The 13,248-nt window shown below is 43.3% G+C and overlaps 1 protein-coding gene across 6 annotated transcripts in view; it reads left to right on the top strand.

Moving 5' to 3' along the window:
- Positions 1–12,836, top strand: part of LOC146796157 (uncharacterized) — a 171,760-nt gene extending 158,924 nt beyond the window's left edge. For 3 of the 6 annotated variants that reach the window (XR_014969548.1, XM_085628566.1, XM_085628565.1), the window contains 2 exons: positions 9,418–9,531; positions 11,764–12,836. Coding sequence is in view for 2 of the 6 variants with exons in the window: in XM_085628566.1 (XP_085484692.1) it covers positions 9,418–9,531; positions 11,764–11,898 (249 nt within the window). In the remaining 4 variants the exon portion in view is untranslated. Of the gene's footprint in view, positions 1–9,417; positions 9,962–11,763 lie in introns of those variants that run through there. The other 3 variants (XR_014969547.1, XR_014969545.1, XR_014969546.1) reach the window with 3 other exon arrangements.
- The last annotated feature ends 412 nt before the right edge of the window (positions 12,837–13,248 follow it).

Below are 13,248 nucleotides of genomic sequence, written 5' to 3'. Positions count from 1 at the left end.
CGCTCTTCAACAAGCTGCTGAAATTCTATATACATACCGTTCTTAAATACAGCCCACATCAAACATATTCCCCCGCTCAGTGGTGGCTGGTGACATTTGAAAGTGGTGGGGCGTAAAAGTTTGGGGAGAGTGCCTGGTGGCGAGCGAGCCTAGAGAGTGTGGCCGACCGCCACAAGGAGGGTTTGGGGGTCCTCTTTGCCATTTTTGTAATCAGTACCATATATTATGCAAGATAATCAAATGGCCACACCTGGGAGTACAAAAGTGACAATGGAAAGGCACAACATTTTACATCTCGCCAGTGACCACCCTTTCAGTACGTTATTCCCTCTGAAGAATGCTCCCTTAGATTACTTTAAATACCAATGGGTAATGCGTTTTAAAAGCATGTAGCTTCCACCCCCCACGAAAACTAAACAAAAAGATTTAACATGTTAGGTACAAAAATGTGCCACATGTAGATCAACAAATTATCACATTTGAATATCTGACTGCAGCCTGCTGTCAGGATATGGGGGGCCACAGAGGCCAAGGCAGGGGCTGTTTCCCACCTCTGATTCAACATAGCACAGCTGGGCTGCCTGAGCACCGGTGACTCGGGGACACACGCTATCTGATGGGGGGGGGGCTTCGGTGCGCTCCACGAGGACCTGGCCTAGTGGCCTGCGCTGCCAAGAGTCACGGTGGGTGCCTGCTCTGAAGAAGAGATGCGCCGGGCGATGTTTCTGCCTGCTTCCATGGGGCAAGGAGGTGCCACGCGCTGCTTCATCCCTAAAGCATGCGGAGTGTATGCTGCTCTTCTCCTGACCTACTGCATGGTAAGGCAGTACTCCAGTATTTTTTACGGAAATTCCATGTCTACTTGGGGGCAGTGCCCCTCACCCCTGCCCCAAACACACACGCGCGCTCGCACAAACACACACATATAATACTCACATTCACACATATACGCAGTCGCGGCCGGCATTGCGGGTGGGGGGGTGGAAATCGGGTCGTCGCGGGGGGGTATGCGGGGAGGCGAGAGGGGTTTAATAAAATAAAAATATGAAATGAACCTTACTGAGCTTCTGGATGGGTCCAACGACCCCCGACTCCCGCCGTCTGGTCCGTCCGGTCCTGCGCCAATTCATGCAGCTTCTCGTCAGCAGGAAAAGGAAAGGCAGACTCCCTCCCTCGCCAATCACAATGCTGCAATGGCAGAATTGTGATTGGTGAGGCGCAGGGGAGAGCGCCCCAGCCGCGCCATTTTCTCCGAGATAGAGAAAAAGGGAGAGTGGGCGGTTGTGCTCGAGGACAGGGGGGGAGTGGCTTACCCACTGTTGTGGGTACTGACTGTTTGGTCGGCTCCAGGGGCCGACCAAACAGTCAGTACCCACAACAGTGGGTAAGCCACTCCCCCTGCCCTCGAGCACGACCGCCCACGATCCCGCCCCCAACCAGGCACTTCTGCTTTCTCGCAGTGCGAGAAGCAGCAACATAAAATGGTAATTTTTACCATTTTATGTTTCTGCTTCTCGCACTGCGAGAAAGCAGTGGGGCGACGCCCAAATGCCCCTATGGAGGAGCCGCCACTGCCCCCGCTTCAAATCTCACAGTACCCCCAGGACATTGGGTCACACAATGGGCAAAACAGAGTATTGAGAGCTCAAGAGCATAGATGAATCTCGTGTGAATACTCTGTAGTTACTGGCCCATGGATACTGGAGTGTGGTAATCAGTATTCTCCAGTATTGGATCTTTCATAGATTCACATGCTTGAATCATTTCCCGCCGTCAAAGTAGGAGTCCCACGGTATTATATCAAAGCAATTATATTAGCAGTGTAGGTTCAAATGGCATTAGGCCATGAATTTAATAACCTATCTATGACTTTGTTTTTTAAAAAGGACCAAACTTAGACACCAGCCAATCAGGCGACAGCACCCTTTAGAACGTTCCCTACAGAGGTTAGTTCCCTTAAATGTTCTACCACATGTTGTGTGAAGTCGTGAGTCTCCCTGAGCTCTGCTCGGTTATTTCTTCTGGTTTCAAGATGCTTCTACCAGGTCAGATATATATTGCTATCCATATCCCTGGGGTTTTCTGAACATGTCAGACCGTTCAAGACAGGGATTATTTAGGTCATGTAATACCTGTGGCAAAAAAGAGACTTTATATTGATGAGCCTCATAAAAAATGCATTTACTGCCTTTATCCTGACCACACAGTCAAAGACTGTAAGATAAGTCTCACTTTCTCACATAAGACCCTCAAGGACAGAGAGGGAAAGCTTTTATTGTGGTTGCAGAGACTTAAATTTAAAGACAGCCTTCTGTCTGATGAGGAAAGTGATGATTCACTTAATTCTGTCAAGTCTCAAAAGAGAGAGAGATCTTCAGAAAAGGAGCCTTCTGAACATCCTTCAAAAGCCCTTAAAAACATCTCACTATGAAGCGCCTGGTCATTCCAGGAAATCTCAGGAAAGGTCTCACCACAAAATTCCTTCAAAGGTTCCTTCTGAGCCTTGTACAGCGTCTGAGAAACTTGTTCTGGACAAAAGGTCTTCTAAATCCCTCCCGTTGATGACGGGATCTTCTCAGACTGAGAAAATCATGAGTTCTGCGTCTTTTTCTTCGTCGACGACGACACCATGAACGAGGCTATCGTCGACGACTTCGACGCATCCACATTCACAACAGCTTCGTCGCCTTTAACCCCTTCAGCGCGGCGCGGATTACCGCGCTGTGCTGAAGGGTTCGTGCGCGGGCGGGGCCATGACGGAGCGGTTCCGTCATCCGCACAGCGCAACCGATGCGCATGACGGAACCGCTCCGTCATGCGCATCGAAGGGGTTAATAATGTCATCATTGACAACGATTTTTACCTGTAGACTGCTACAGTCATCTTCTAAGTCTTCACCCTCGTCAACAAAACATTCTTCTAAGCACTCGTCGACAGTTAAGGATCCTACATCGTCGATGAAGACGCCCATGTTTATGGATATCCTAAAGAAAGCACCATTGATGGAACATTCATCGAAGTTACCGTCGACGACATCGTCGTCGACTCCGACGACAACAGCCTCGTCGACAGAAAGTATTGTTTTACCTGCAAAAGTGTTAAAATCCTCGTCGACAAGGGAGTTATCGTCGACGGACGCCTGGGATCTGTCTTCTGAAGCATCTTTAACTCCTCTGGTGCCAGTGTCACATATTCTGTTAAGTCTGAAGCTGACATACTTCTACCAGTTCACACGTCTCCAAGCAAGGTGTTACCTCTCCCACCAGCTATTCTATGGGAGGAAGAATCTGATGATGACGGTCTATTTAGAGCAGTTCATAGCCCTTCAGACTTGAATGTAAAATGTCAAGACTTTGAATGGCAGGAATATTATGATGAGGAATATCAACATTATCCTCAGTATATTCCTCAAGAGCGCTCAACACAAAGGCCCTTGGACTTAGTGCACCACCTACAGGGAATGTTGCAGGACTACTATAGATGCTTTCCAGAGCCTGTTTCCTCTACTCCTGCTCATCGGGCTCCACCTTCAGCTCTTATCCTCTTTACCTCTGGCAGAACCCCAGTCAGATGATCATGATAACTCCGTTGGAGATGAGGAAGAAGAAGAGGGAGAGACAAGGGATCATGCATCCACTATTAACGAGTGGGATGATTACTTAATAACAACACAATCTCCTCCGGCGGCCCCTCCTGTGGATTCTCCTCCGGATGGCCTTGGAGGTTTCCACAATATTATAGGAAGAGCAGCAAAGTACTTTCAATTACCCTTCTCGGCCAAGCAGACGGACTGCTCTCTTTATGATTTTAAAGAACCAATTAAAAAATCGATAAGGGCCATCCCTGTTGTAGATTTTATTTGGCAAGAAGGGGTCCGTATAATAAAAAAGTCCAGACTCAGTCACAGGTGTTTTGCCATGGTTGGACAAGAAGTATAAAGCACCGGATGTCGCCCCTGCATGCCTAGTCGGACAATCGAGGCCAGATTCGGTCATCAACCAAGTGGCCCAGAGATGCTCTAGGAACCCTGCTGCTCCTATCACATCACCTCCAGTTAGGGAAGGACGTAGACTGGACACGATTGGCAAACGTTTCTCCAGCATGGCTGCATTAACGGACAGAGCAGTGAATTCTCAGGCAATTTTAGCAAGATTCAATAGGCAAATGTGGTTGGACATGGCTCAGTTCATCCACCTTCTACCAGAGGATGTTAAGTCCGATGCCAGGACAATTCTCCTTGAAAGAGAAAGAGCTTCTTCAGAGGTCATAGACTGTGCTGTCGATATAATGTATACAGGATTCCGTCAGTTTGATGGAGCTGCTGTCCTATGCAGGCAAGGTTGGCTGAAAGCGACAACATATAGACCGGAAATCTAGATAAAAATATTTGATATGCCTTATGACGGAGAAGTGCTATTCGGAAAGCATATCAATGAAGCACTCCAATCTATTAAAGCAGATACTGATACCACAAAGGCCTTAGGAACTTTACAGTTTCAAAAGCAACCCTTTCGAGAAGCTAGAGAGAAAAGTACTTATTCCTTCAGAGAAGGATTCCAAAGCTATAAGCAATAATACCAGCCTTATCAAGGTCAGCACAGACCACAATACGGGCAGCAGTACAGGCAGCCGCCGTCAGCGTCTTACAAGCAGCCATCTAGAGGAAAGCCTCCCACCAGGGGGCGGGATGTCAACAGAAAGTAATGAACTTTCCTTATGGCTGGCTACCTCCCCAAATCCACACTATTAGGAGGACACTTTTCACAGTACACCCGCCAGTGGGCCAGTATAACAACAGGCAGGTGGGTCCTCGACATCATACAACAAGGGCATACCCTGGAATTTGTCACCAAACCTCCGAATGCGCCTCCAACAAGGTTATTTACTCCCCATCTAAAACAACTATTGAAGGAAGTTGCTATCATCTTGCAGAAAGGGGCACTAGAGAAAGTTCCAAAATGCTAATGGGGTGCAGGCTTCTATTCCCGTTTCTTCCTGATCAGGAAAAAGTCAGGAGACTGGCGCCCTATTTGAGATCTTTGAAAATTAATCAAATGCCTGAAAAAACAGTCATTTCGAATGGTCACCCTGCAGGATATCTTAAGCCTTATGAACCATGGGGATTACATGACAGCTTTGGACCTTGAAGATGCATTCTTTCACGTCCCGATTCATCGCAGTCACCAGAGGTGTCTGCGTTTTCAGGTAGCCGGCACACATTTTCAGTTCAAAGTGTTCCCTTTTGGACTAGGCTCAGCTCCAAGATTATTCACCAAGTGCATGGCACCACATCTGAGATTAGACGGAGTGCAGGTTTTTCTCGAACCGACGACATCGTTAATGTTTCTGGGAGCAGTGTTAAACACACAGTCAGTCAAGACCTTTGTCTTTCTAGAACGGCAAAACAAAATTAAACAGCTGGCAGAAAAGCTCTGCAAAAGACAGCCTGCTTCTGTCCGACTGTACAAGTCATTCCTAGGAATGTGATTATCCTTCATAGCTCAAACTCCAAACTGCAGACCTCATATGCACCCTCTTCAGGAACAGCTAGACAAGCAGTGGTTGCAGGTTTTGGGATCATTCGACGATGTAATCTGGATAACCCCAACAATGATAAGAGCTATGCAATGGTGGATGGTATCAACTCACGTTTCTCAAGGGCTGACATTTTTGTCTCAGGCAACAGATTTAGTCATTACCACGGATGCGTCCCTGGAGGGATGGGGTGCCCATCTTCAGGAGCTATCAGTCAGTGGCAAGGGGATGACTATCGAGAAAACATTGCACATCAATCTTCTAGAACTGAAGGCCATAGCTCTGGCGCTGTGTTCATTCCTTCCCAGGATGGCAGGTTTGTCGGTTCTCATCTGTATGGACAATACTACCAGCATGCACTACTTAAACAAACAGGGAGGGACAAAGTCTGTGGCTCTATCTCATCAGGCACAAATAATCTGGAATTGGGCTTTACAGCACAAGATAACACTGAGAGCAAAACATGTGCCAGGAGTATCCAAAGTACTAGCGGACACATTGAGCAGATTGACAACAGATTGCCACGAGTGAGAACTCGATTCTACAATTCTAAACGACATCTTCCTTCTGAGGGGTACTCCGAAGCTAGATCTTTTTGCGACGCAGTCAAACAAGAAATACCAATATTACGCAAGCTGGCATCCCCAGAGATGCTTGTGGGGAAATGCTTTTCTGACCGAATGGTCGAAAATATTTGCTTACGCTTTTCCAGCAATTCCTATAATACCAAGAATCTAAAGAAAATGAAGAGAGAACCATGGAGATTGATCCTCAATGCTCCGAAATGGCCAAGACAATTCTGGTACACAGAACTTCCTCTTCTCTCAGAGCAACATCACATTCCTCTGGTAGTGTCACCAAGGCTTCTGTCTATGAACAAGGGTCAAGTACTGCATCCCAATCCGACTTCTCTGCACTTGTCGGCCTGGAATACCGATGACAATGAGCTCGGAGAATTGAATAAACCTATTGAGTGTAGAGTAATTCTGTCTAAAGCGTGAGCAGAATTCACCTATAAATCATACCAGTTTATGTGGAATTAGTTTTGCATGTGGTGCCAAGAAAAATAGTTACATCCATTACTTGCAAATCCAGTGCAGATTCTGCCTTATCTTCTTCATTTGGCCAGGACGGACCTTACACACTCGTCAATAAAAGTACACCTTGCCGCCATTTCCCGTTTCAGGAGATCAAGGAGCTCACTGTCCCTTTGGTGGGGAAGGTTAGTAAAACAGTTCCTCAAAGGACTTTTTAGGTCTTTTCCACCATTGAAACAAGCTCCTCCTATTTGGCACTGAGTCAGTTAATGAAAAGCTCTTTCGAACCTATCCACAAAACTGGACTGAAATTCCTGTCATGGAAGACGGTTCTATACTTGCACTAACCTCTGCAAGAAGTGTTAGCGAGTTTCAAGCATTCACCATCAGACACCCTATCATGCAATTCAAAAAGGACAGGGTAATATTAAGAACTAACCCCAAATTTATACCAAAAGTCCCCTCGGACTTTCATCTCAATTAGCCTATTGTTCTGAGAATTTGTTTTCCAAATCCACTCACTATGGCTTAGAAATCATTACATGCTTTGAATGTTAACAGATGCATTAAATTCTATCTACACAGAACAAACTAATTTTGAAAAGCTGATCAATTGATTATTGCTTATGGTAATATGAATAAGGGACTTCCAGTCTCTAAATCTTCCACATGGTCCACCAGGCATACATTTACCCTGTATTATTGCCTGGACGCTGTAGATAAAACTGACACAGCAGTGGGACAGGCGGTGTTGCGGCATCTGTTTCAGTAAGGTGAGCCTCTTTGCATTTGTATGTTATTTTCTATCCCTCCATCCTCTATGATTTGTCACTTGTTGGTTTTGAACCTATCTTGATATGTTTGCAATATATGATATGATAATAAGTATTCATACTACTGCTGACTATTCTGATTCAAGCATGTGAATCTATGAAAGATCCAATACTGGAGAAGAAAATAAGTTACTTACCTGTAACTGTAGTTCTTCAGTATTGGTATCTTTCATAGATTCCCATGCGACCCACCCTCCTCCCCTAGAGGCTTTCCCTTACGTTTGGGACTATATTTGTACCCACTTGTGCTTGAAAATCGGAGGGAACTAGCCTCTGTAGGGAAGGTTCTAGAGGGTGCTGTCGCCTGATTGGCTGGTGTCTTAGTTTGGTCCTTTTTTTAAAAAATGGTCATATATAGGCTAATAAATTCATGGCCTAATTCCGTCTTAGCCTATGCTACTAATATAATTGCTTTGATATAATACCGTGGGACTCCCACATCGATGATTGGGAATGATTCAAGCATGTGAATCTATGAAAGATACCAATACTGGAGAACTACAGTTACAGGTAAGTAACTTATTTTCTTCCATCTGCACAATTCTGCAGTTTATGGAAGGGATTAAATATTAGCTGAAGCCATGCATCTCAAGAGGGAACCCCAATCTCACCTACTGCAGGGCGCCCTACCGAATCTCCCTCTATTTTGCTTGCCCCCTTTGTCGAGGGAAACAATTTTAGCCAGGGCAATTCTGCTCTGCTTTTTGCCCAGATTAATTTCAGAAGTATCCCATCTATTTCATGAAAGACTGCCTTGGGTATCCAAATGGGGATAGTAGTGAAGAAGGAAAGGAGGCATCCGAGGACCATCATCTTTGTGGGGGCTACACGGCCCATTACAGACAAGCAACATGAGCCAGAAGAAGATAGAATGGCGCAGTAAGGTTATAGCCATCCTGATGTTGCCTTGAACAACTGGGTTTTGTATCAATATATCTGTACCCCAGATATCCAAAAGTGCACGACTCCCAGTGGATCTCCTCCCCTATTTCCAGAAGCTTAGTGCTCACACCATGCAGGGAATAGTCATTAGATTTACCCCAGTTCAGCTGTAGGCCAGATAACTCACCAAAATAGACAAGAACCACACAGACACCCTCTACATCCAATCCTTCCCCAGTTAAGTATAACATACAATCCGCATATAGAGAGATGTACAGCAGAGTACCCAGAACTGTTGGCTTTGTCAATGATAGCTTCTTTTTTGTCTTCATAAAGAAAATATTTCCCCCCTGGAGAACTCCCTTCCATTACACCACACTCATTTTGGCATTCTGGCGTTCTTCCCTTCCCGTTTCCACTCTGGAAATTGATTGTCTGAGATCATTTCTATGGTGGAATGGTTTTAAGAGGAGTTTGATAACACCCACAAAATTCTAGTTTGTGGTTGTAACAAATCTTTCCAGGTAAACCTCCTTGCCTCTTCAGTGGGATTTACTCATGCTCAATATTAAACCATTACATGGTAATATTGTTTATGAATACATTTATTTACAAGTGCAACTTGTAAATCAATCCATTTGCATAAGTCTTCTCTTCACACACAATTGGCTGTATGAATCAAGATGCATTATGATGTTGAGAGGAATATGGCAGGAAATGGCTCAATTTTAAACATGCTCCCAAATGGAGCTAACTTTGGATGTGAGCTGGCAGGGCACTGAACACTGAAATCGAGTTAGGGGCTAATGATTCGCTAGCAAGCAAATCAATATTCCTATGTTGAATTAAATCTTCTTACATTTTTTTGATAACTATTACATTTGATAGTACAAACATTTTGACTGGATGTTAATATTCAGTTGGTCAAAATCATTGTTCTGTGATAAACATGAATAAGCCTAAAGCCGAGAATCACACATTTGTTGAAGATTGTAGTTGATGGATTTGGTGTAAGGTTGCTCAAATAAAAAAAATACTCTGAACTGAATGTAAATCAAAAGAAAACACCTGTATTCCTTTAATGCACAAGCCTATTTCTTTACTTTAATAACATGTTACATTAATTTCAGACTGAACTTCAGACAGAGAACAGTGAAGTCGAGGATGGGATTAATGATGAAGAGAGCATCATGCTTCAGTCGAATTTTCAGAGCTTTCAGCAGATGCAAGTGCAAGACAGGGAAGTAAACAACAAGGAGGCTTAAATAATAGTTTCTGCAAAACGACCCGAGACAGATCTGCGCCAAACGAAACACTAAAATAAATCAATTACTGCTGACAGTTTTGTTCATTCGGTCATGACGGTGTTCGCTTCAGGAAGGAAGAATATGCAGAACATAGCCTTGTGAACCAGAAATGTGTGTTTCGCCCAGTAGTGTCCGGACTGCATTTGAATGATTTTGGCCCATTGGTGCAACTGGCAACTGTGGATAGTACCAGATTACAAAATGTTTCTGTTCCCATGCTGCTATTTGCTAATCAAATGCACAGAGCATGCCCACATTCACACCTGATGGCAAAGATTTTTGTACGGTAAACATGCTGTTGATCAGACTGACAAGGTCAAAGGTAACAAGACTTGGTAATAAATTGCACAGTAAGCAATAATCATTTGGATATGTTTTGTGGTGGAATAAGTCCAATATTTTGGCTACTTACAACTGAGATCTGCAACATGTTTGAAAGGAGTTAGCAAGAGAGATAGCTTTCGGATGCATTTTTATGACATTGAAATCTGTACTATTAACGTATAATATAATTGCTTTGATATAATACCGTGGGACTCCCACATCGATGACTGGGAATGATTCAAGCATGTGAATCTATGAAAGATACCAATACTGGAGAACTACAGTTACAGGTAAGTAACTTATTTTCTTCCATCTGCTCAATTCTGCAGTTTATGGAAGGGATTAAATATTAGCTGAAGCCGTGCATCTCAAGAGGGAACCCCAATCTCACCTACTGCAGGGCGCCCCACCGAATCTCCCTCTATTTTGCTGCCCACGCCACTTGTGCAGCAGGTAATACAGCTCATACTCTGAAACTGCCATTGCCCCCTTTGTCGAGGGAAACAATTTTAGCCAGGGCAATTCTGCTCTGCTTTTTGCCCAGATTAATTTCAGAAGTATCCCATCTATTTCATGAAAGACTGCCTTGGGTATCCAAATGGGGATAGTAGTGAAGAAGGAAAGGAGGCATCCGAGGACCATCATCTTTGTGGGGGCTACACGGCCCATTACAGACAAGCAACATGAGCCAGAAGAAGATAGAATGGCGCAGTAAGGTTATAGCCATCCTGATGTTGCCTTGAACAACTGGGTTTTGTATCAATATATCTGTACCCCAGATATCCAAAAGTGCACGATTCCCAGTGGATCTCCTCCCCTATTTCCAGAAGCTTAGTGCTCACACCATGCAGGGAATAGTCATTAGATTTACCCCAGTTCAGCTGTAGGCCAGATAACTCACCAAAATAGACAAGAACCACACAGACACCCTCTACATCCAATCCTTCCCCAGTTAAGTATAACATACAATCTGCATATAGAGAGATGTACAGCAGAGTACCCAGAACTGTTGGCTTTGTCAATGATAGCTTCTTTTTTTTCTTCATAAAGAAAATATTTCCCCCCTGGAGAACTCCCTTCCATTACACCACACTCATTTTGGCATTCTGGCGTTCTTCCCTTCCCCGTTTCCACTCTGGAAATTGATTGTCTGAGATCATTTCTATGGTGGAATGGTTTTAAGAGGAGTTTGATAACACCCACAAAATTCTAGTTTGTGGTTGTAACAAATCTTTCCAGGTAAACCTCCTTGCCTCTTCAGTGGGATGTACTCATGCTCAATATTAAACCATTACATGGTAATATTGTTTATGAATACATTTATTTACAAGTGCAACTTGTAAATCAATTCATTTGCATAAGTCTTCTCTTCACACACAATTGGCTTTATGAATCAAGATGCATTATGATGTTGAGAGGAATATGGCAGGAAATGGCTCAATTTTAAACATGCTCCCAAATGGAGCTAACTTTGGATGTGAGCTGGCAGGGCACTGAACACTGAAATCGAGTTGGGGGCTAATGATTCGCTAGCAAGCAAATCAATATTCCTATGTTGAATTAAATCTTCTTACATTTTTTTGATAACTATTACATTTGATTGTACAAACATTTTGACTGGATGTTAATATTCAGTTGGTCAAAATCATTGTTCTGTGATAAACATGAATAAGCCTAAAGCCGAGAATCACACATTTGTTGAAGATTGTAGTTGATGGATTTGGTGTAAGGTTGCTCAAATAAAAAAAATACTCTGAACTGAATGTAAATCAAAAGAAAACACCTGTATTCCTTTAATGCACAAGCCTATTTCTTTACTTTAATAACATGTTACATTAATTTCAGACTGAACTTCAGACAGAGAACAGTGAAGTCGAGGATGGGATTAATGATGAAGAGAGCATCATGCTTCAGTCGAATTTTCAGAGCTTTCAGCAGATGCAAGTGCAAGACAGGGAAGTAAACAACAAGGAGGCTTAAATAATAGTTTCTGCAAAACGACCCGAGACAGATCTGCACCAAACGAAACACTAAAATAAATCAATTACTGCTGACAGTTTTGTTCATTCGGTCATGACGGTGTTCACTTCAGGAAGGAAGTATATGCAGAACATAGCCTTGTGAACCAGAAATGTGTGTTTCGCCCAGTAGTGTCCGGACTGCATTTGAATGATTTTGGCCCATTGGTGCAACTGGCAACTGTGGATAGTACCAGATTACAAAATGTTTCTGTTCCCATGCTGCTATTTGCTAATCAAATGCACAGAGCATGCCCACATTCACACCTGATGGCAAAGATTTTTGTACGGTAAACATGCTGTTGATCAGACTGACAAGGTCAAAGGTAACAAGACTTGGTAATAAATTGCACAGTAAGCAATAATCATTTGGATATGTTTTGTGGTGGAATAAGTCCAATATTTTGGCTACTTACAACTGAGATCTGCAACATGTTTGAAAGGAGTTAGCAAGAGAGATAGCTTTCGGATGCATTTTTATGACATTGAAATCTGTACTATTAACGTATTTGATGTGGTTTCATAATACCCTTAATTGATTACTAATTGAATATGTTAAAGTTTCCAGTTATTAATAACCTTTTATCAACCAATCAAGTTAAATTAGTTCATTACCCATAAGCAAATAAGAAAGTAAAACCGCACATTAAAACCAAAATTGCTAGTAAGAACTTATAATACATATATCATCGGCATCAGAAACTGTTTAACAGTCACCTAATAAGCCATGTGTTTTATATCATTGTCATTAGGATGTTCATTGTAGTATGTTTGGGGATATAAAGCTCTGGGTTTTGGAATGTTGGAGTCAGAGCTGTGAGCATTCTAACTGGATTGATGATCTTCCTTGATATCTTGTGGGCCTGCATTACTTTGGAGTAAATAATTTGTTCTTATCAACATTATTGTGGCGTCTTCTATGAACAATTACACACAACAATTTGGTGAAGACTAGTAAAGAAGAAACCCTGTTGTATTTGTGTCACCATCTGATCACTTCAGTGTGAGGTGGCACAAGGATTGAGCAAACGCTGCCCGAGCCAAATGATCGCACATGCTCAGTCCAGCAGAAGGATTGAGAAAATGCTCAGTAGTCATGGCCGGGTGCCCAATAATAAGATCTGCATGATGACCAGAGCAACAGAATTGAGCAAACGCTCAGTAGTCACAGCTACGCGCCCAATAATAAGAGCTGTGCAACAGGAGAACTCGGCCTACAAGCGCACATTATCAACGCCTATTGTTTTAAGCAGATAACTCGCCTCTTCTCTGCAGCTTTATTGCGGATACTGTTTGGCAAACCCTTGTGGTT

The sequence above is a fragment of the Triturus cristatus genome, chromosome 10, assembly GCF_964204655.1.
Source record: "Triturus cristatus chromosome 10, aTriCri1.1, whole genome shotgun sequence".
Lineage (NCBI taxonomy): Eukaryota > Metazoa > Chordata > Amphibia > Caudata > Salamandridae > Triturus > Triturus cristatus.
Note: the sequence above shows the minus strand (reverse complement) of the source record. Positions and strands in the feature narration are given on the sequence as shown.